At 39.0% G+C, this 23822-nt stretch overlaps 2 protein-coding genes across 3 annotated transcripts in view; both read right to left on the minus strand.

The window, feature by feature from the left end:
* Positions 1-23822, minus strand: part of ATPsynCF6 (ATP synthase, coupling factor 6) — a 147810-nt gene that overhangs the window by 40005 nt on the left and 83983 nt on the right. The gene's annotated exons all lie outside the window — the stretch shown is intronic.
* Positions 939-21971, minus strand: Coa8 (Cytochrome c oxidase assembly factor 8). Of its 2 annotated transcripts, XM_067086724.1 has the most exons (5): positions 21866-21880; positions 21686-21744; positions 18759-18870; positions 14651-14857; positions 939-2330 (listed from the first exon to the last, which is right to left on the minus strand). In XM_067086724.1, the coding sequence occupies exons 3-5, from the start codon at positions 18858-18860 to the stop codon at positions 2100-2102; spliced, it is 540 nt and encodes a 179-aa protein (XP_066942825.1). In that variant the 5' UTR covers positions 18861-18870; positions 21686-21744; positions 21866-21880; the 3' UTR covers positions 939-2099. The 2 variants fall into 2 exon arrangements, with proteins under 2 accessions (XP_066942825.1, XP_066942824.1); XM_067086723.1 differs by lacking the exon at positions 21686-21744 and having other exon boundaries at positions 21866-21971.

Here is a 23822-nt window from a genome sequence, read left to right on the forward strand (position 1 = left end):
AGGTTATTCATTGGGGGGCCCTGGTATTGTCCCAGGGAAGGCCACCAAGGCGAATCACCAAGGGCGCAGACCTGGTGGACAACTGAAGTTGAGGAAACTTACCGACGACGCCTGCAACCCCCACAACTCTTCCACAGCGCAGGTGGCAAAAAACAACACTCGGCACAAGTAGTACGGTAGAGGTCATGCCCTTGTACATGGAGGGCGTGAGCCCAAGAAGGGGGCAAAGATATCCCAAAGGAACCAGCCTACTACTACTGCACCTGGATGTTCAATGTCAACTGAAAGTATTACATCCCAATCTAATACAGTCTATCCAAATATACAGGGGAACGCCTTCAGTATCTAATTAAAGGGCTACTGGAAGAGAAGCATTACCATTGTTTACGCCCCTCTAAATATGCCCTTGGTCGTCAAACCCAAGACACAGATGCAGGGGACTGACGGCCTACGCAAGGGTATCACAAATTGTGGGTCTGTATATTAATAAATATCAAACACATGCAATATACAGTATGCACAAAAATACAGAAAGATCCCACCGGGATAAATAAAGAGCTCAACGACAGTCAGGCAAAGAGATCTGAACCACATCTGCAACGCATGATGGCCAAAAGCAAACTGGAATGTTTACATCTAGGCAGGTGGGTATTCCCGCCCACCTGACGGTAGTTACTGCCTAACCACCTTGTTCAAGAGTTTAACGGCCGTGTCCAGCTTCACTGTAAGTAATTCCTAATGTAAAGGACAGATGGTTTGTGTATCGTGTCAGAACAACTGTTAATTATAATCAAAGCATAAATAATGTTGCAGTCAGGTGTCTGTCAATCATTTCATATGTGGATCATAAACAAAATTAAGTTTAAGGAATCGAGGGTTGCTTTTGGTTGGCACACGTCATAAGAAAACATTCTGGCATACTAATTCTCAACACTTGCTAAGGAAATCTTAAATTTTATTTTGGAAGTTCAAGTTATTTACAAAGACAGACTATTTTTACTTTTGGTTGACACATGACAAAATAAGAAAATGTTCTGGTGTACTAATTCCCAACACTTGCCAAGGAAATCTTAAATTTTATATTAGAAGTTCAAGTTATTTGACATGGAGTATTTAATTTATTTATAAAATAAATTTAATACGAAAAGGAAGAATTGAGGAATTCTCAAGTTTTAGTTAACTTACTAAAAACAGGATGTAAATAATCCCTAGTTCAAGAAAAAACAAAATATTTTAAGTGGTTAGATGAATTAAAATTAATTCTGAACCTGACATGGAGCCAAGCTGATGCATGATTCTTTACAGAAAATAAAAAAAAGAGTATGGATCACAAGGTATGCACATTTTTATCATGATAGTAACAACATTGTCCCCATCCTGAAGCGAGGGCCTTTCTGATATGTGAGATACAGTCAACCACTTGAAACCAAAACATAAGGCTATTTCGAGGGAGTGATTTACCTGATATAATTAGTGCATTATTCATTTGCATGTAAATCTTTTCTCCAATCCTGTAAAACATACAGTGTATCAAAACAATTCTGGTCATGGGGTTCAAGACCAAAAAGCTTCATACTCCTCTCCAATAATACATAGTACTGTACAAACCTCAAGCTTTAGGTGATCTAAATAATGAATATCAAGTTTAGTCACATGGGTCAAAGAATGAAGTTTAACGTCTGAAATCAGCAAAATTCCAAATGCTTTTGTCCTCTGAAACTGACTGATACAAATCACAAGTATTCAGTACTACTTCTGGGATATGCAGTCCAATTATTATGAAAATACTGTATAACCATGAGTTCTGTTCTACTAATAAATTAGAAAGCAAAAAAACAGCAGGTAGTTTCTTCCGTACTAACTGCTGGACAGTGCAAAGGCTCCTTAAGAGTTAAAAACCCTAGAAATAAGCTGAACCCCTGAGATTATACTCTGAAAGCTTATCTAACCTAGATAAATTCTTCTATGACAAACTGACCCAGTGATAAATTTCATCTTACTATTTGTATAAGTAACAACTGTATTAGTGCACAATATTAACTGCAGCAGTGTTGTGTCGGACAATAAGTTTCATATTACTTCTACCTCTGAATAAATATTCATCTTCGTCTTGTCTTTAAAGTCTGCTCAAGCCAAACTCTTGCAGCTAAAACAAGATTATCAATATTTCTCTTATACCATTCGTTATTGTACTGCTTGTGTGTTAGTCTGTGGTCATCCAGAAACCTTTTATAAAATTGGGACATTTCATCAGCAGACAGCATCTTCTTATCCTTTTCACAGTCTCCATATTTTTCTTTCAATTTCATCTTGATAAATTCTGCCTTCATCTGTAATACAGAAGTTTTTATATTTACTATCAAACATGACAAATTTTTAAAAGTAATTTGTATTTTTCCTAACATACAAACCTGAGGTCTTTATACATGGGATTAACCTTCAGCGAGCTGAGTCTGGCCGTTAAACTTTTGCAAGGTTGGTTATGGTAACAGTTACCGATGGTAAGGGCTGAAGCACCGCCCACCCAGTTGGTATACATTCAGTTATGAGCAGTTTACCTTTTGGCCCAGGTAAGAGAATGAAGGGTGGTAAGAGGTGGGCCCTTAATGCAAGTCCCTCAGGTTTGTATGTTAGGAAAAATACAAATCACTTTAAAAAATTTATCGTTTGTTCCTACACGAATACAAACCCTCAGTCTTTACATATGGGAGCAGGTCGGGACTAAACGCACTGTCAAAGATCTTACGACAGCAACCTTTGTGTTGCAGGAGAGGGGAAAAACTTGCTAGGTTTAAGCAAGAACCTTCGTATGAACTTGATACAAAACCCTCGTCTGGAAACACGAACAACCCGCCTTGTCTCTATCCTCTCAATCTATACATCTGAAAGACTAATACATTACAACATTCCAAGAACTTGTGTAGTTGAAAATAAAATACATTGTTTGTTCAGGGAAACAGAATACACAAAACAAACACGAAGGAGATGGGTGTTGGGTTTATATAATTATGAAAAGGCAACACAACAAAATAAGTAAAATGATATATAAGGAGAAAGTCTCCCGAAACTTATGCTGACTTTATAGCAAGAATAAGTGAATATATCATTATAGAGACAGAAAAACATTTGGAGTGTTTCAGTATATCAATATACTGTATGCAGAGTATAAAAAAAATAACAGAATTTTTATATATGCAACTTACCAAGTAATTACTTGCTCACGGTTTCACTTGCCAGCAGCTTATAATTTTAAAATTCGCAGGTAGCGCTAGTTTGCTAGTGTAGGTGACTTGACCCCCCCCACTTTTAGGGTAGAAGAGGAACAACTCAGCAGAGACCTCAACTTGTTTCTGCCAGCTCTCAACTGAAGTTCAGTTGTGAGCAGTCAGCTTGGTTTTGAAATTTCAACACTTTTCCTTTACTTGAATCTTGTTTGGTGAATACTGATTATTTTGGTAGTCTTTGGCATTTGTATTTATGATAGGTTTTCATTACAAGATGTTTTGTCATGGATTAAGACTTTTTTTCCTTGGATTAGAGATTTTTTCACTTACTGAGACTTTTATTATTAATGACTTGTTAGCCTTGCGCTATTGCAGCCTTTACAAGACTAACAAAAGCTACTTATGACTCATACTTTGTGCATGGACTGTAGGAGGCAATTATGTTCCACTGACTTAACTTGTAAAGAATGTAAAGATTGGGATGCTACAAAATGGAAGGTTTTGGGATCTCATTTAGCTAAACTGAATAGAGACAGGAAGAGGAAGGTGATCTTTAGAGCCGAAAGCAAGACTGTAGATAGCCTTTCTGTAACGTCTTCCAGTGAGGATATTCCCAGTCCTCCAACTATTCCACCTTCTCCTTCACCTGGCTCCCACATTTCTGACCCCGACCTCATTGCCAGCCTCGAGTCGAAGTTAGTGTGTAATTTTGACCAAAAGATAGGTCTTACAGTGGATACAGTGGCCCAATTAGGGGCATCAGTGAAAGCCCTTATGGATAAAGTGGAAAGTAAGTGTTAGTGAAGTGACAGTGGAGGAGGTAGCTATTCGTCCCACCGATACTCCTAGGCAAAGGTCACTGACGTACTCCCCTACACCTGGGAGAAGTCATACCAGAAGCCCAAGGGAGGTCGGTTGGGTCTGCCCATGGGTGGTCGGCCCTCGACTGGACCTGTTGTAACGCAAAGTACTTACTAACTGGGAAGACTATTTTAGAAATTTTAAATGATGACATTGAGGTAGATAACCTTATGGGTTATCTGAAAGGATCTGATTATTTTAATTAGATATGATCTTGTATATTTAATAAAGATTTTAGTAATATTTATTTTATATTAATATTTATTTTATATATACTAAGTATAAATTTTAAATATAAAAATTTAATGTATATTTATTTTTTGGTTCTATCTAATATTCTTCGTTATTTACGTTTATATTTTAACACTGAATTTTACTAGTGTGTCATCATTCCCTATGCATTATCAACCATATCATTAATTTATATATTTCACCTTCATTCCGCACTGAATAATCCTGATGGGTTCCAGAGCTTGGTCTTCAGCACCTAAATTTCATAATCAATCAACCAAGTTCCAGGTTGCGACAGATGGCCGTTGGAAAGGCGTCTTTACGGAAGCGAGTAGGCTGTCCTCGAGTTCCGAGGCTTCCAGCCCTGAGAAGAGGCACCAGTGGTGCTTTAGTCATGAGTCATGACCACTAATAAGGTTCGCATTAGGGATGGTTCTCAAGAGTTAGCCTCTCTCTTTGCCATGGGAGTGCTCAAAAAGAGGGAGCTTTGGTGCTCTTTCACCACAAAGGGTGTCACTTCTTCGCAGAAATCCGCTTTGCTTTTCTCTCCTCTTGATTGCCAGCACCTTTCCCCTCAATCCGCCATCAACAACATTGCTTCAGATCTAAAGAAGAAGAATACAGTAAACCTCCTGTATTCGCAGTCTCACGATTCGCAAACTCACCTATTTGTGGATTTCTCTATGGAACATATATACGCATTATTCGCTGAAAATTTGCCCATCCACGGTATTTTTCACTGAGATATATTCAATAATTACTGTATTTTCATCTCATTTTCATGACTAAATGCTCTTTTTGTGATAAAACTATTAAAATACTCAGGTTCCCAGGTAGTGCTCAAGTTATAATAATTCGATTTTGCAATGGGGTAAGCAATTAATGCCTATACGACACTATTTATAAAATATTTTTAAATTTTGCATGGGCGCAAGCAGCAGCGTACACTCAGGCAGTGAGAGAGACCAAATTACAATAGACCAACTTCTTTTCCTCCGTCTCTTTATCCCATCTCCTAGTTAAAAAAGTAAAAGAGAATGATAAAAGTATTCTTAGTAACGTTATACTCTTGCATAAATGCGTACAACCATAAACAACCGAACGAGAAAGTGTTGTTTTGCTTATCACCGAATCGGATAACGACAGCCGTTTTGCTTGTATTTCGGCCATCGTATGGTAGTAAACAATTACTGTACCGTAGTTATTGTACAAATGACAAGTAGAATAGGACTGATATATTTTTACATTATACCCGTATTCGCTATGGATAAAAGATCGGCAAGGAAATATACTGCTAAATTTAAGCTGCAAGTTGTAGCTGAAGTTGAGAAAACAATGTTCAAGCTGCTAGTGACTACAAATTATCATGCATCGGCAACATGGACGAAACTCAACCGTAATTAAAACTGGAGAGAATGTATTTTAATCAAAACTACTGGGCACGAAAGAACCCATTACTGCTATTTTTACGTCGATAAACAATAAATACGTAAAGCTCGTATTATGATAAAATCAAGGGAAAACAGCAAATGGAATCTTGATTTTTTGTACACAAAACAAATGCCCCCACACGGCCAACGTCATCTATTAATGAAAAAAATAGCTAAATTAATTTCACAACGAGACATATTTAAGTTATATTTCGACTTAAAAACACTTCGTATAAAGAAAAATAACCTTGCCCCATATAAATATAGTATCTAGAGATTCATATATGCTAACTAGAAGCAAGAAAACACTCTGAACTGAGTTAAATACGGCAAAGTAAACTTACTGCATAATTGATTTCCAAACCAAAATATTGATCACTATGATCGCATTTTATAATACAAAAGCAACATAAGAATATATACAATATTATTGGATACAGTGAATTAGGGCATAACATTTTAAAAGAACCATGGAAAAGATGCATATTCGTTATGTTAATGTTTGTATAATACAATATGTGAATGTAGAGTACAGTATAATGTAGGCTGGCCTACCATATATGTATACAATATACCATAGTGTAGGTCAAGCTAATTTTTGTTTGCTATTCAATTTCTCTTTGTACTGAATTATCATAGTCACTCTGCATGAACCTCCAGAATTAGCTGATATTAATAATTACTATACTGTGTATGTATAGAGTATACTTTATAGTGTAGGCTAGGCTACCACATGGTACTGAATACCCTAGTGTAGGCTAGGCTGTATTTGAGATACGTTTTTTCCAACAAACGATGGTTTTTTTTTTTGGAACCTAACCCCATTGTAAGTAGGATAATACCTGTATAAGCATTTTTAGTTTTTTTTGTGTGTTCGAACTATCAAAATAGGCAGTTCTAAGTGTTTTTAGAAGGGTTCTAAGTATTTGCAGACTTTAGCTATTTGTGGGTGGGTGTGGTATGCATCCCCTGCAAATACAGGGGGTTTACTGTACTAAGGACCTTTTAGCTTGGTTGACTAGGAGCCCCTGAGAGCTTTCAACTGCTAGCACCAAATCCGTTTCTCCCCTTCAGCCACTGCCTTTTCCCGGTGGCAGACCAAGGGCACAATCCAGACCTAGGACGAATCTCCAGTTCTCGTCTCACTCATTTAAGAAGTCCTCCTCCAAGTCTTCCTCACGAAGTGAGGATCCTGTCCTCCATGCACTGGTAGAAGCCAGGCTCCTCCATTTCTGGGAGAGATGGAGCAGAAGGGGAGCAGAGCAGTGGACTGTGAAAGTACTGAAGGAGGGCTACTCCATCCCATTCAGGGAGGAGCCTCCCTTAGTCAGCACTCCCATCGCGTTGACCGCCTACTCCGTGTGCTCGGAGAGGTTTTTGGCCCTCTTGGACGAAGTCTCATCCCCCCTTAAGAAGGGAGCCACTGAAGTGGTCGAAAATGTCAGGTCAGACAGTTTCTACAATTGTCTCTTTGTAGTCCCAAAGTCATCAGAAGGATGGAGACCTGTCCTGAATGTCAGTGCCTTGAATTTCTTTGTTGAAAAGACAAAATTCAAGATGGCAACAAGTCACTCTGTCATGTCATCCATTTGCTGAGGCAACTGGATGACAACCATCAACATGCAGGATGCCTACTTCCACATCCCTGTACACCCAGATTCCAGAAGGTACCTCAGGTTTGTGTTCCGCAACAGAGTTTACCAGTTTCGAGCTTTATGCTTCGGTCTTTCGATAGCTCTGCAAGTGTTCACTTGAGTCCTTGCGCTGCTTGCCAAATGGCTTCATCTTATGGGAGTCAACATCTCTCTCTTTCTAGACGACTGGCTTCTTCAATCACCTTTGAAGGAGAGGTGCATGGAAGACCTTCAGAAGACTCTTCACTTAGCACATGATTTGGGGATGATGATAGACTCTCGGAGTTTTCAGGTTTTTCTGTCCCCCAAAAGAAGAGTCATGTTTGAAGAAAGTATTTCCCCTTGTTTGAAGAAAGTATTTCCTCTCCCGTTAGACCTGTTTGGCCAACCAATGGATAAGCCTTCTCGGCACTCTAGCTCCATATGAGAGTTCTTCAGTTCTATCTATGGGCCAGCTGGAGCAGGAGAGCTCATCCAGACATGTCTGTCTTCCCTATCACTCAGGAAATCAAGGAAGATCTCCTATGGTGGAGGTCAGAAAGCAGACTATCAGAGGGGAAGCCCCTCCTCCTGTTGAGCCCCAACCTAGACTTCTATGCAGACCATCAGATCTGGGTTGGGGGCCTCTTTTAGGCAACAAGGAAGCGTCAGGGACAAGGTCCAGGGAACAGAAACTCTGGCACATCAACGTCAAGAAACTGACAGCAATTCATTTAGGTCTGCAGCACTTTATGTTAGAAGTCTACAAGAAGACAGTGACCATGCACTCGGACAATACCACGGCCCTGTCATATATAAAGAAGCAAGGTGGGACCCACTCCTTCTCCCTTTGCAAGGCAGCAAGGTCCCTTCTTCTATGGGTGGACTGCAATCAGACCATGTTAGTAACCCAGTTCATCCAGGACAAGCTCAACGTCCTTGCGACGAGTTGAACCATCGCAATCTGGTACTCCCCGCAGAGTGGACTCTTCATCCACAGGTGTGCGCGGATCTTAGGAAACTGTGGGGGAGACCACTCATGGATCTTTTCGTGACCTCCGAGAATCATCATATTCCCTTATTTTGTTCGCTAGTCCCCGACCCTCTAGCATGGGCAACAGATGCCATGCTACAGGACTGGTCGAACAAGGATCTATGTGCCTTCCAGCCATTCTGCATGGTAAGGGAAGTCCTCAACAAGTTTCACGACCACACGAATGTCACAAGGACGTTAATAGCCCCTTTCTGGCCACAGAGAGAATGGTTCCCAGATCTCCTCGAGCTTCTGATAGACTTCCTGAGGCTATTACCACAGAGACCAAGTCTGCTCAGACAGCCCCACTTCAGGCACTATCATCAAGGATTGTCCATTCTGGCCCCTGACAGGATACAGACTGTCAGGAAACTCCTTAGACAGGATTTTCAAGATCAGGTTCAGAGGCTAGTATGAAATGTAGACAGCAATCCTCCAGCAAAGTCTACCAGCCAAGTGACAATCTTTCAAGCCTGGTGTAGAAGACATAACATCTCGTCTTCGCAGACGTTGCAGATTTCTTTATTTGAGGACATCTAGGGGCCTTTCCTCCTCTGCAATCAAAGGTTACAGGGCATTGCTGAACTCTGTTTTCCAACACTGGGGTGTGGATCTTTCCTCAAATCAAGGCCCATCTGATCTTTTCTGACATGGGTATGGAGCTTTCCTCAAATCAAGACCTATCTGATCTTATCAAGTCCTCTGATACCTCCAAACCTAAGAGATTAGAGGCTCTCTCATGGAATTTGGATATACTGTAGTCCTTAAATGGCTCTTGGGTCCTCGTTTTGAGCCTCTTTATTCAACTTTGCTATGAGACCTTACTAGGAAGACCCTTTTTCTTGTGGCCCTAGCAACGGCTAATAGGGTCAGTGAGCTGTATGTTCTCGACAGGAGAGTCAGATTTTCCCAAGGGAATGCTGTGTGTTCATTCACCCTTGGCTTTTTAGCCAAAAACAAGACCCCATCCAAACCCTTGCCTTGTTCCTTCGTTATTAAAAGCCTAACAGATATCCTGGGCCCAGAAGATGAGGAATGAGCCCTTTGCCTGGTTAGAGCACCATCTACATAGAACGGAGAAGATTTGTGGTCCTACGCGTAACTTATGGTGCTCGGTTAAAAACCTGTCTCGCTCCTTATCTAAGAATGCCCTGTCATTCTTCTTGAGGAATCTTATCACTTAAGCCCATTCTCAAATTGGAGAGGATGTTTTGCTGTCTTTCAAAGCTAAGCCTCACGAAATCAGAGAGGTCACCACTTTGTTAGCCTTCAAGCATAATTTATTCTTATCTTCGATTCTACAAGCGACTTATTGGAGATGTAAGTCACTCTTCGCTGCTCGTTATCTATGTGATGTTGAAACGGTGTTCGGGAAGTGCAGTACCTTGGGTCTGTTGTTGGTGGCCAGCATGGTTTTTGGGGATGAAGCAGGGGAAGCTTTCCTTCCTTCCTTCCTTATTCGTTTCGCCTTGACCTAAGGTGTTGGGTCTTGGGAGCCTGGGGGGTACTGTGTACCTGGAGTGCCCACCAGTCTTATTTTTAGTGGTTGGGTGGTGGTTTTCATTATGTGGTGTAGGTGACGTTTTTGTTTTTTGCCTGGTTGATTGTTTTATGGTACTGCGCCCAGGGCAGGGGCAACTACTGTACTTGTATACGCTTTGTTAGCCATTGGAATTGTCCTACACTGCAAAGCTCCTACTGATGCAGAGGTACTCCAGGGCTACATCTCCACACCCTGCATGGTTAAGATGAGTGCCAACCAGAGGCAGTATCTATCTGTAGTAGCTCTCTTACCAGGTAAGGAACAAGCATTGTATCAGTGCTAACAATTTTCTATTCACTAATTCATTATCATCTCTAATGTTTTGGGGTAGAAAATGCCCATGTACCCCACCTCTGTTCAATATGGGATTCAGCAATGTAATTACTTGGAAAGTTACATATATAAAAATGACATTTTTATGATAAAATAAAGATTTATATATACCAAGTAATTATGAATCGGAGCCCTCCCTCCTCCTCTCACATGGGTATAAGGGCACAAACAAATTGAACTCTCTGCTGAGTTGTTCCTATTTTACCCTGAAAGTGGGCTGGGTCAAGTCACCTATACTAGCAAACTAGTGCTAACCATGAATTTCAAAATTTAAAGCTGCTGGCGAGTGAAACTGTGAGCAATGTAATTACTTGCTAAGTACTGTATATATAAAACCTTATTTTATAAAAAAAAGTCATATTATAAATTCAAACACAGAAGAGAAAGCCAAATGGCAGGACAGAGAAAGGAACACACATCTCGTTGAAACTGCTGCCAAACGTAAAACTGCGCATAACTGAATGTATACCAACTGGGTGGGAGGCATTTCCGCTCATACCATCCGTAACTGTTACCATAACCAACCTTGCAAAAGTTTAATGGCCGGACTCCAGCTCGCTGAAAGTTAATCCTATATGTAAAGACCATGGGTTTATATTCATGTAGGAACAAATTAAGTTTATAGCAAGTTTTTTGCACAAACCTACAAAAAATCATATATATATGCCTAAACTTCAGTTTCCAGACTCCTAGATTATTCTCCAAAAGAAAAAACAGGTTTTGATGTAGGAAAACCCTATTTCCATATAAGTAACTTACCAAGTAATTAATTACATAGCTATAGTTTTAACCTCACCCAGCAGCCTTTTATTTAAAAATACTTTATTTTGATGTAACTTACGGCACTGTAACTTCGGAAAATTAGCTGTAACCCGGAACCAATTTTTTATGAATATACTGTATTTTAAAAAGTGCCGTAAGTGCGGAACGGTGTAGGTCGAGACAGCTGTAACCTGGGGACTACCTGTGCTTGTGTGTATGTGCATATGGGCCAGAATCACTACTTGGCAGGAGACCAAATTGCTAAACATCCCAGATTTTAGGGGTTAGGAAAGCTCTTAGAAACTGTTGGATGTTAAAAACCAAGGCTCTAAGAAACTTAACAATCATTACTTAAGATGATGTTTAAGTCAGGAGAATACTTGGGAGAACCAAGAGAACTCTTGGAATTGTTGAATGCCAGGGACCGAGGTTCCTATAAACTTAACAAAGGTTTTCTCAAGATATCAAAGAACACAGAAGAGTACTGTAAAAGGCATTTGTATTCAGTTTCAGTTTTGCAGGATATTTTTAGAAACAAACAAGCATACAACTGAGACATGCTATTTAGAGGCTTGAAATACATCATATATGGATGCCAAAAATGTAGAAAAGGCACTTAAGCTACTGGGGATTCCTACCAAAGGTTCTAAAGTCTTACTTTTCTCTCCTTGCATTCTGCTGCTTGTCCAAGTCTCCACAATGACTTGCTTGGCTATTCTGTGGTTGAACTTGAAGCATCAATAATTGGCTGCTTCATTATGAGAAAAGCCTGATGACAAAGCTGTATCAAATGAGGTCAAAGGTCTTCCTCATACCTTAGGAGTAGGTAAGGCAGAGATGGCTAGAGATGATTTAAAGTAGTTCTGAATACTCATCTGTACTTCAAAGTCAGGAAAATCTGACTCTTCCACTGACAACCTGGGTGCATTAGACATGGGCAAACTTCCCATAAGAAATAACTTCTAAATGGCTTCATCAAGAGCCACAAGTGTGACAGCTCTCAGAAACTGGAATCTTATAGCTACTTAGATTTTGCTGGGGATAAACTTGGGGAAGATGACCTTTGGTCTGACTAATATCAGATCTTGCTGTTGTTAATCACAGAGAATCTGGGACGTTATAATGTACAAAGACCGTCATGGATTAGAGTGGCATGGTCTAATGTTGCAAAAAAAGTGAATTGCTTTCATGTCCATGAATGTACGTCAGAAGAAGAAACCAAGTATCTTTTCTTCATATTGCAGACAACAGGCAAGCTACAGAGGTTTTAGCCCACTTCACATGGCAGTATATCTTGTAGGGTGCCTGAAGGCTTATAGTTACCTATGAGGAATTAGTTCAGACACAGATCCTTCATTTTCTTGTTAGGGTCACCAAGCCTGGTGATATTGCCACCTACATCTACCAAGTTCACTGGCTGGTATGGTGCCATAGGGCTGATTGAACCAACCATTGACCATACTGCATCAATTGATTGATTTGTGGTTATCTTCCTATTTGGCTAGCATTAATTTCCCCTCAATGGAGTTCACTGTTATGTTTTGTAACTTAACATTTATGTTAATAATTTTCATAATTTTTAAGTGTTTCTCAGAAAGTTGGACCAATTATTTTTATGAGCCACTCATTTTGATTATTTAATTTATTTCTTTTGATGGCCAGTTTTCCAGTTTTAATACTATTTCAAAACTTGTTGAACACTAAGAACCTTGACCAATTTTTGTTTCCATGAAATAAAAATGAGTCAAGGTTGGGTCTATTTGTACATTTTCTTTGTCATGGTTGGTTATTTTGCTTCTTTAGACGAATAGCCATGGCAAGTGGGTTACTGTAATTCATCTAAGTATTTTCCTGTGAAACTATACTTAAAGGACAGATGAACGCATCTACTTAAGGACTGTTATTCTATCAAGACTGAACCCATTGCTACGACCATAGCTGAAAGTTAAAATGTTACTTTACTCAACCATGGCAGCTACTGAAATTCTATGGATGAGGAAGCAACCCACTAAACTTCATCCTACCTCATGTCTAATACATGTCAGTGTCATGCAGGGTTTAGCAATGAAGGGTCAGGCATGACAGTATAGAGTACATGGACGGCCAACAGAGCTAGAAAAATAGTGAGAAAGCTTGGGTACTTTAATTTAGAACAAGTATAAGGCCAGGTTCTGAGTGTTACTTCTAGTTAAACCCCAGTCACACTGGGCTTAGAACCAGCTTCCGACCACCTGAAGCCTCCAAAACCGGCGACCAGTGAATGTTTTTTTGAGGTAAGCAACCAATCATACGACCAGTGGGCAACTGATTCGTGAATGATGGGTGCACAGTTGACCACCATCATGCAACTAGTTTGTGGTTGGTCTGTCATTGGTTGGTGACGTCAAATGACTAGACACCCACCAGTTGAATGCTTGGTGCCTACTGCTCAAATATTAGGCACCCACCAGTTGTTTTAGGCTGGCAACCATCACTTTTTTTGTTAGTCACCCATCACCATCTTCCCTGTTGGTGACATTCTTTGACAATCATCGATGGTCTCCACCGGACTGCAAGTTGTGGCCCATCAGTCATCAAGTCAGACACTGCAGTCACTGGCAGGTGCAAACAGGTCAGCAACCACCTCTGACCTATTGCAACCACTCAGCCATCAGTCACAAACTGGCTGGCCACAGGTGGATAACCTGTAGGTGATTACCTACCACCGGCTGGGTGGTAGCAGACCCGTTGCCCACTGATGGCAGGCCACTTACCAACCATCAGCAACCTCCTTATGACAAAATCGGTTGCCAAGAGGAATTGAATACAGCATCGACTTCCTCTCTGCAACCAAATCAGGTGTAAGGAGACCCATGACAACCAACTGTATGGTCAACAGAAACCTCCAAACTTTTTGCAACCTGTGGTCACAGGTGGTCAGGAGCAGGTTGTAAACTGTGTGACTGTGGTTTTAACTGTTCTCAGATGCCCCTCATCCAATAGCATAGAGAGAGAGAGAGAGAGAGAGAGAGAGAGAGAGAGAGAGAGAGAGAGAGAGAGAGAGAGAGAGAGAGAGAGAGAGAGAGAGAGAGAGAGAGAGAGAGAGAGAGAGCTATAAATGCATACAGCTATATATATATAGTATATTTTTAAACAATGAGCACATTAAATTTTGATGATGACTAAAAGTATGTTGTTATTATTACAAAGTAGTTTAAGGAGACCTCTAAGTCACTCTGATAGGCTTTCACAAGACTCATCAAAAGAATATGTCACTAAGTGAAAAGTGAAAATGAGAGCATGCAAAATTTAAGAGGTCTAACAGCCAAATGAGAAGAGACAAAAGGGGATGGATAAAATTTAAAAGGTAGATAGAAATGTAACTGGGGCTGAAGGTACACTACAAAAAAAATTTACAATCATATAGCGCATGCCTTGCAAGGCAAAATATAGATGAGACAGGGAGCTAGGAGAGGATGCCTCAGCCTTAGTTTTCCTTACCTCCCGTTAAGGCTTTTTTGAAAGTAATGTGCTTGTAAATTATACTCATACACCTATATATATATATACAGTAATTGAACAAATGTGAAGATTTTATTTTTAGAACAGGTACAGTATAAAGTACAAGTTTTTTCTATTACCTTTTTAAATTTTTCATTATGATCTGCCCAAAATTTCTGGTTGAATTCATGTGTTGCTTGCTGGGCCAAGCGATATTTTCTCTCCAGCTGGGTCTCATCAGATGGAACATAATATTTTATAACCCTCAAATTTGAAAGAGGGTCGGGTGGACCAACACAATTACACTTTTCTTCATTAGGGTCAATAATCCTATTCTTTTCTTTTTTCTGAAAAAATAGAATCATATATGTAGTCTCCTTGAAAACAATAATTTTCATGTCATCAAAATACAAGTTCAACTTTAATATGGCTCTAAGTTCTCTTTTATCAAAAACGAAATCTTTTGTAAAAAAGAATAATTTTACTCATACAAACCCAACACTTGTATATGCCCATATTCATGGCCTTCAATTGTCCCAGAAACTGGAGTTTTTCGTCTGCCATACAGAGGCGCTGTGGCAGTATGACCCAAGAGCTACCTGGAGCATCAGTATCCATCAGTCACCTGCCTTATTTTTCATTTAGTCTGGATATGAGTTCACAAGATATTAGCAGGATTGGGTGATGGGAAATTATTATGTGAGTGATGGGTTTGTTTGAAAAAATTTTTGTTTTATACAATTTTTTTTTTACCACAATCCCATCACTAATATCTGTTCACATCATAATTTAGGTGTCAAGCTCAAACTGTTGAATGACCAAAATGCTAAACAAAATCTACCGAATATAAGGGAGAACTTGACTAAGACAGGTAAGGAGCCCAAGCTCTGGTAATTCTATGGGTCATTTTGAGTGGGTCATTTTGAGTAAAAACAAGCTGCTTAAGAGAGTAAAATTAAAGCACTTGAAGGGTTGTACAAGGATTTCAGTGATGGTGTGATACCTATCATAAGAATCAATCTCTTCTCATAAGAAGACTCTCCCACTAGGACACCAAAGTACTAGATCTATTTCTCCTTTGTAGATCAAAGAATGTCACTAGAGTATGGTGATGACTGATGACCATAACCCAGAGAACCATTTTAGCTTGTGGGCAAAACTAGCTGAGAGCAGCTGACTTTGGTAAGCCTAAGGCAGTGAGATGGATTTTGCCAACACATTGTAGTCCATGACTGAAGCAGCAGAACAGGATGACCCTTGAAGGCAAATGGAAATGATAACTCGAAGCAAGCTGGGTAAGCATAAAGTACAGTGTTTGGCTAATCACTAAGGAAAACGATTGGTGCCCTTACACTCTATAGCTATGAATAATCATGGTAAAGCAAGAGGAAAATAAGAAAAACTACATACAGTCCACCCCCACCTATTCATGGTTCCGGATTTACGGACTCACCTATTCGCAGATTTCTCTATGGAACATATATACACATTATTCGCAGATAATTCGCCTATTTGCGGTATTTTTCAGAGAGAAATATTCACAAAATACTGTATTTTCATATCATTTTCATGACTAAATGCATTTTCTGTGATAAAACTATTAAAATATTCAGGTAGAGGGTTTTTTGGTGTTTTCAACTATCAAAATAGGCAGTTGTAAGCAATTTTAGAGGGGTTTCAAGTATTTGTGGATTTTAGCTATTCACAGGGGTAGTGGTATGCATCCCCGCAAATACTGGGGGTCGACTGTAAATGGAAGCAACAGTTCAATTACTGCACTTGGTAACAAGTGTTGTGTGTGACAGATAGCAACCGAACAAGAACAATTCTGAAAGGTTAAGAACTGCTATGTAGAATGTTAGGATGCATGTGTAATGTTGCAAGAGAGATAAAAAGGATACTAGCAGAGCAAACTCTGATGGTATAACAGTATTCCTACTCTGGTTTGTGCAAGTAGAGGCAGTCCCCGGGTTATGTTGCTTTTCAAATATATTCATAAAAAAATCGGTTTCAGGTTACAGCGGATGTTCCAAGGTCATGTCGTTGTCCTACGCCGCGATGGAACAGTAAAAGTACATACAGCTACAAAAAAGTCAAAATCTAGAGGTTTTTGGAGGCACACCACATCAGAATGGATGTAAAATACTGTATAGTACACCCAGAGACTTAAAGATGAGGCTTTCATCACTTTCTTTCTCATTTTTATACATTTTTCTTGCAATGTTCCAGATTACGTTGTTTTCCAGGTTACAGCGTGGCGTCGGAACGGAACCCCTGACGTAACCTGGGGACTGCTTGTAATGAGTGTAAAGTGGTATGGGTGTCATGAAGTCAAAAAGTTTGTTTGGTCTAATAAAAATCACTGAACAGTATTGGAGAGAGTAGGGGGTCCCATACACAATCCAGCCACATAGATCATAAATAAAAATTACTGTGCATGGTAGCATCATACAGCCAAAAGATCTGCCAACACCAAATTTTTTTCATGTCCGATTCACTTCAGGCACGTTGTCCGAATGTGTATGGGGGCATCGTAAAATTGGCTTTAGTTTCACAGCAGCTCCTGGGGAGGTAACATCATTACATTATGGCAGATACATCAATAGACAAAAAATTTGGGAGTGACTTTATTGAACTAGACAGACAACACAATGTCTGCAGAAAGTAAAATGATAAAGGAAAAAGAAATGCTGCACACAATGTGTTGTTAGATAAACTGAAAAAAGGAAGACTAAGAGAGGATGTGATGTCTGATAATGAACAAATTCTCGCAAAAGTAAGCTTACAGGGCAGCCACAGCAGACTTGTTGCAAGTAATGCAAAGGAATTATGTTAATTATATCTACACAATTTTAAAAGGTTGGGGTAATACAATGGCAAAAAAAATATGAGTTAGTTCTCTCATCTCCCAATGCTTAGAACAATATTCTTTTAGAAAGGGATAGAGAGAGAGAGAGGTATACAGTATGTGATCTGATTGGTTTTCCTCTCTCTTTCCTGATTGGTTTTTCCTCTCTCTCTCTCTCTCATATTTTATTTAATACTAAACAGCTTACAATTCTTCAAGAGAACAGTCCATGTTTGCTTTATGCAAAGTCAAAACAAGACTGAGGTTAGCCAGATGCAGCTGCTGGAATTGTCTGTGGGCGACTTTTTGGACTGGCTGGAGTTAGGAGTGAGTCAGAGCCAGTGACCAAAATGTGCATGGGCCCCCAATTCTCATAAATTGTAGAGGAAAACCAATTAAGTTGAATGTGATACAGGTGTATGCTCCAAGAGCAGATGCCTATGTTAAAATATTATCATCATCATCATAACATTTTTAATGTCAACTTTTTCCTTCTTGGGATTAGAATGAAATGAGTTCTCCCCACTCTTCTGTCTTGTGCTTTTTTCTTCCCAAACTCCTATAAGGCCTTGATCTTCATCTATCCCCTTTTTTCATGATTTTCTGGGCCTTCCTGAAGGTTTCGGTCCTGCTATTTCCTTATTTAATGCTTGTCTGACCAACTGTTCCTAACCCCTTCTCAATACTAAACTATCTCAATCTTTAAGATTGCAGTTTTTTTCTAGTTCCTTATTTTTCACAAATAAAATGACAACTCTATTGAGCAAACAAGCAAAGGTGGGTGAAGGGAGGAAGAACAATGTGGGATCAAAACACTAATGAAAGAACAACGAGAAAACAAATAGGTGCAGCTCTCTCACCAGGTAAGAAACAAAAATCATTGTTTCAATGCTAAGCCTATTTATTCTGTTCTCATTTCATTATCATTATTAATATCTAGAGTACAAGATGTTGATGAAATCCACTTCCTTCGATGTGGATTCAGCTAAGTAATTACTGGGTAAGTTTCTTATATAAAAATGACACTTTTATAATAAAATAAAGTTTTATTTATACTTACCCAGTAATTACGAATGGAGCCCGCCCTCCTCCCCTCACATGGGCTGTAGAGCATAAACAAAAGTGAAGCTCTTGGCATAGTTGCTTCTCTCTTTCACCCCGAAAGTGGGCGGGGTTAGTCACCTACATAAACAAAAGACTATCGCTACTGCGAATTTCAAAATTGAAGCTGCCGTCGAGTTAGAAACTCTTAGCTAAGTAATTACTGGGTAAGTACATATAAAACTTTATTTTATTATAAAAATGTCACATTACTATGCTGGTAGACACAATATGAATGATGTTACGGTATATTTACTATACCTACAGCAATCAAATTAATATATCACTCAGATTCTTACCTTGGACAACCTTTGAGAACTGAGAGAAGACGACGTTTCAAAGTACCTTTGAAAATTCAACTGACTAATTCTAACATTATTAGGAGAATACATCCGAAGCATTGATTTCTACCTAGAAAGAAAAACAAAATCAGTTATACTTGCATATAAAAAAATTCAGTATTTTTTTTAAATCTAAGAATTATGCAAGTACTCATTAAAGGCCCAGAACAGGAATTCTTCTGTTACATTGCTAGCAAGGAACTCAACTCATTTCTACATTTCAGCCTTATACTAATTTTTCATCATTTCATCTTCATAATGTTTTCTAGCAAAGTTACCGGACAGCCACAGTCAAAGGCAGAGCTAAATTTGTGAATCAGAAAGTCAACTGAAGGGGGAAGATATTTCAATAACCATCATAGTGATTTAGCAGTACAGATATGTCTAAAATGTAGTACAGTACTGTACAGCCAAAGAAAAAGTGAGCACTTCAGACAAGTGGTGTCACCAAAAGGACTTAAAACCTGCTGAGCTGATAAAATATTCCAAAGTAGCCATGTAATAGCCACACATTTTAAAAAATGCCAGCTAACCCATCATATACCAGATGGGGTCAGATTGGTAAAAAATTATTTTTAATAACATGCCCTTTAGCCACTCATTGTTTTAGGGATCTAACCATCTATGAATGTGTTTGTACTCGGCCAGTCTATAGGGAAATAAAGTTCGAACAAATAATATAGTTTAAGAGTTATAAGGAAGCAATCATCATGGGGATTATTTGATACCCCACCTAGTATTTTGTGTACCAGTTTTTTTCCCAATTCAACATGTCCCTCGATATTACTGACCTTGTCACATTATCACTACCTGTTAATCTATTCTACAGTAAGTAAGGAAGACCTGAAAAGATTCTCCTATTTCTGATGGTGATAATGATACCTACAGTGATTTACCTAACAATAATGAATAGGAACCCTTAACAATTCTAAATTTGTTTTTCATTAAAGGAAAAAAAAAGCACAAAAGGGGTACATGATGAAATGTCTTGTGGCACAAAGTCCAAAGCAATACCTTATGTGCACAAAATTCAAACTGGTAACTTTGTATTGCATGCCGGAAATCCGCCAATTATATTGGGGTCTTTTGGTCCCCCTACTTGACATTTCAGGTTATGCATTCCCACATGATGTACAAAGGGTTAATATTATAATCTAGACTTGGCTAAGTCCTAGGCTGGCCTTAGTTTTGTGAAAGTAATACACTTTGCATGGGTAGTCAGTAGGGTATTGGTATTATATCTTAATTTCTGGCCAAACACTGTATTTTAATTTTACCCCAAATACTTTGGCTATACTGTATGTTTTTCTCACTGTTTACATTTGTTTTTTAACTTTATTGTTAATGCGAGCAAATTTTCTTTTGGGGTGGCTGTCTAACACTAGCAATCTGGAGTTTCTGATAGCCTAGGCTAGGTTAGGCTACCCTAGATCATATATTAATTTACTTAAGTATCAGCCTGGCATAATTACACCTTGAATGGATAGCCAAAAGGTTAAACAGGGTAACTGTATAGTTTAATAATTTCCCACTAATGACATGAACTCATATTTCCCTGTTTGCCTTGTATTTTATGTTTTGACTGTTTATTACCACAAAGCAAGTGTGGGAGATTAGCATATAAAATTTTGGACAAAATCGAAATGCTGTGATCTATGAGGTCATTCAGAGATACAAAGGAAATTGAAAGTACAAAGGTTTTAATGGTGTAACAAGAGGAAAACTTTGCAGTTGCCCCATGAAACAATTGTTAGTGAAGGGTGGGAAGAAAGGCACAGTAAAGGGAATGAAATGTTGCAACTAGGGGGCCAGAGAGACACAGCAAAGAACCTTAAGTAATGCCTACAGTGCACTGCATGAGGTGCACTGATGGCACTACCCCTTTAAGGGGGCAAGTATGGAGGGACACCAGAGGGGAACAGGATTTTTGGCTGAGCAACTGTGTGGTAATTCTAAGCCGGCTGTCCGTGATGAGCTAGACTATGGCAATTGACGTTTTCCTATGTTATTTTACTTGCTTTACAAGAACGTAAAGTAATATTTTGTCAGGGGGCTGTAACTAAACTGTAATTGACCTTTAAAGACTACACTACCGACAGTGTAGAACTAAGCCGGCATTCCGCGCCAAGCCCCCCCCTCATAGCTAATATGGCAAAATTGTAACCAGTAAACACCCCGAAAAATACCAACCTAACGTACCGTAGGGGTGTTTACTGGTTACAATTTTGCCGTATTAGCTATGGAGGGGAGTGGTGGGCTCGCCACGGAATGCCGGCTTAGACCTTACCCGCGTTAGGTAATTCAAGTCATGTAGTCTTCAAAGGTCAATAACAGTTTAGTTACAGCCGGCCGACAAAATATTAGTTTAAATTCCTGTAAAGCAAGTAAAATAATGTAGAAAAACGTTAATTGCCATAGTCTAGCTCACCGCGGACAGCCGGCTTAGAATTACCAACTGTGTTACAAGTTTTTTACTAGCTCACTTTAGGCGTATAGCCCACTGATATGAAGCTCTAGACTCTATGTCTAGAGTGAATGCAGGGTAAGGGGTCAGGTTTACTGTAGGCTTTGTAGACACTCCGGAGGAAATATGAACTAACCAAACTTATCTTTCCTACCGTAACCTCGGACGCCGTGTCATAACGTGACCGGATGGGACTCGCCCATCCTGGACCCCAAATAATTCTTGACCCCTTACTCTGCATTCTACCCGAAGCCGGCTATAGCCTAGCATTACCTAAGCCTAATTTGCAAACAATTGTCGATCAATTTTTGTTTATATAACTCGACCATCACTAGACCTCGCTGGTCCAGGACGGGTCAATCAAAGTTTAAACTACACTAAGGCATATCATAATCATGCCGTTTGGCAAGCCATAACTCACATGCCGGCTGATTATTTAGTTTGGTGGCGGCAAAGACTTCTTTTCCAAGTTCCAGTAACCTAGTCAGTAACAAAGTCTTAATTTTAATAATAATAGCACGCAATTAAATGTATCATATTAGCAACCAGTAATTTAATAAATTTGGAAGACAGAGTCCCCGGCTTCCTAAATAGCACTTACTTTCAATGAAAACAAGAGAGCTAATTTGCTAAATTGCAATGGACGAACTTACACATATATTGGTAACGTTCATATAAATTATAACAAATTAAGTTTTGCAGAAAATTCCAAAAATATACATAAAATCGTTTTTAAAACTGTAATTATCTTAAATAAAACTACTTTCATTCTATATACTCATGAATGCTTCGCATACGAACATAATTTGCAAGAAATTTATTGCTAAGTTTGAGAGTAAACGACTCTCCAAAATAGCTAGGATGTTTACATTTCTTCTTCTTTCTTGGCGTAAAAACCAAAACTGTTTGTTTTCCGTATTCAAAGCATGAACTTATCATATTTCGTTCCTTCACTGCACTGATTATTTCTGTTAAAAGTATTTAACAATCCTGAAAGTAACTGATCCAACAAAATCATAACTCCAAACTGAGAATTCAATATCTGCCCCTGTCATTTGGGATTACAGTCGCCAAGTCACTATGCCCAGTGGCCACTACTTTCACGGTTCAATTAACTATTAATGCATGATCAGGTTACATAATTAAGTGTACTGTATGATGCTATCTGCCGTCAGCTACACATCCATATATCTTCCACGTCACTTCTGATGCAATTAGAGATAATCAATGCCCTTTTCAGTAATGTATGTGTATTAATCCTTTTGTTTTTGAAAACAGACGAGTGCAAAATCATAAAATGGAGTCTTATTTCATTTTCACTCAGCCTCAATGTGGATCCAATAAATTTGTCTAAGATACACATTTGCCTTTAGTGAAATGATTGGTGATATAATAAATTTAGTACTGACAACGCTTGCACGAAAGGAAAAGTTGCATACAGTTTCAGCTTCGGTACGGTAAATATATGTGTTGGCTGAGTTGTTTTATCAGTTAACAATTTCTTCAGGGGTCTGAAAAAAGCCGAGAAGGAAAATCGTTATTACTCAAATAAATCACTAGAAATGATATTTCGTCTGGGAAGGTGATCCAGCTTGATGAGTGAGTATAAGCTCTATGGAGTAGGGTTAAAATTTAGTTTAGTTTAAAATTTAAGAATCAAGAACTACAAAAATTCATTCCCAAGCCGATAAATGTCTTTTTTCTATACACACCTGCGTAAAACCCTGAGTCACCCCTGGAAATAAAATCAAGGAAGGGAAGAATGTTATTCATCTCCCTCTCCATGGTAAACCTTATATCTGGATGTTGATGGTTAAAGAACTCCAGAAAGGACTTTGCATGACGTTCATAAAGAAATAGGGCGAACGTGTCGTCAACGTATCTCCGATAAAATAGTGGATGGAACCTAATGGGACATTCTTCCGTTATGCGCTCCTCCAGGGAGCACATCAAGACGTTCGCGATATAATGGTGATCCCATGGCCATCCCTTCAGCTTGTCTATATAAAATGCCATTAAAGACAAAGGTCGTGTCCAGCATGGCCAACTCTAAAAGCTGTTTAAGAAAAATCCTAATAAAATGATTAAAAGCTACATCCTGATCTGGAAGAAGTTTGGTTAAAACTATATCAACAGTCTCCCCCACAGGGACATTGGTAAACAAGGATTCCACGTCTAAACTTACCATATATAAGTCCGAGTCTTGCCGGAGAATGTCCTTTTTAAACTTGGTGGAATTGGTTAGCAAAAGATTATTTTGTTAAGGGTTCTAACAGAGGAACTAGAAATTTGGCTAATTATAATTTGGTGTATTCCGCGAGGAGACTATTGGGTGTAACGAAATTCCTTTGTGGACCTTGAGGAGACCATACAAAATACCATATGATGCCCCGGTAAAGAAAAAAGGCTTGGTAAGTGTTATTAATAGCGTTATTTTGTTTGGGTGTTCATAAAAATACGTTAATTTTGACCTCTGTTCTGAAAATATTGTGATAATCAGGTATTCTTTCGAATTTTGATTGATCATTTAAGATATCCTCCATTTTTTCTATGTATTC

Source organism: Macrobrachium rosenbergii, chromosome 43, assembly GCF_040412425.1.
Source record: "Macrobrachium rosenbergii isolate ZJJX-2024 chromosome 43, ASM4041242v1, whole genome shotgun sequence".
Taxonomy (NCBI): Eukaryota; Metazoa; Arthropoda; class Malacostraca; order Decapoda; family Palaemonidae; genus Macrobrachium; species Macrobrachium rosenbergii.

What these genes read in the sequence shown, in the direction of transcription:
- Coa8 (XM_067086723.1), bottom strand. Translation starts at nt 18,860, where the DNA reads ATGCTTCGGATGTATTCTCCTAATAATGTTAGAATTAGTCAGTTGAAT. An exon ending in GTTCTCAAAGGTTGTCCAAG is followed by an intron (nt 14,858 to 18,758) that starts GTAAGAATCTGA and finishes CTATTTTTTCAG; the next exon opens with AAAAAAGAAAAGAATAGGAT. An exon ending in ATAATGAAAAATTTAAAAAG is followed by an intron (nt 2,331 to 14,650) that starts GTAATAGAAAAA and finishes TCTGTATTACAG; the next exon opens with ATGAAGGCAGAATTTATCAA.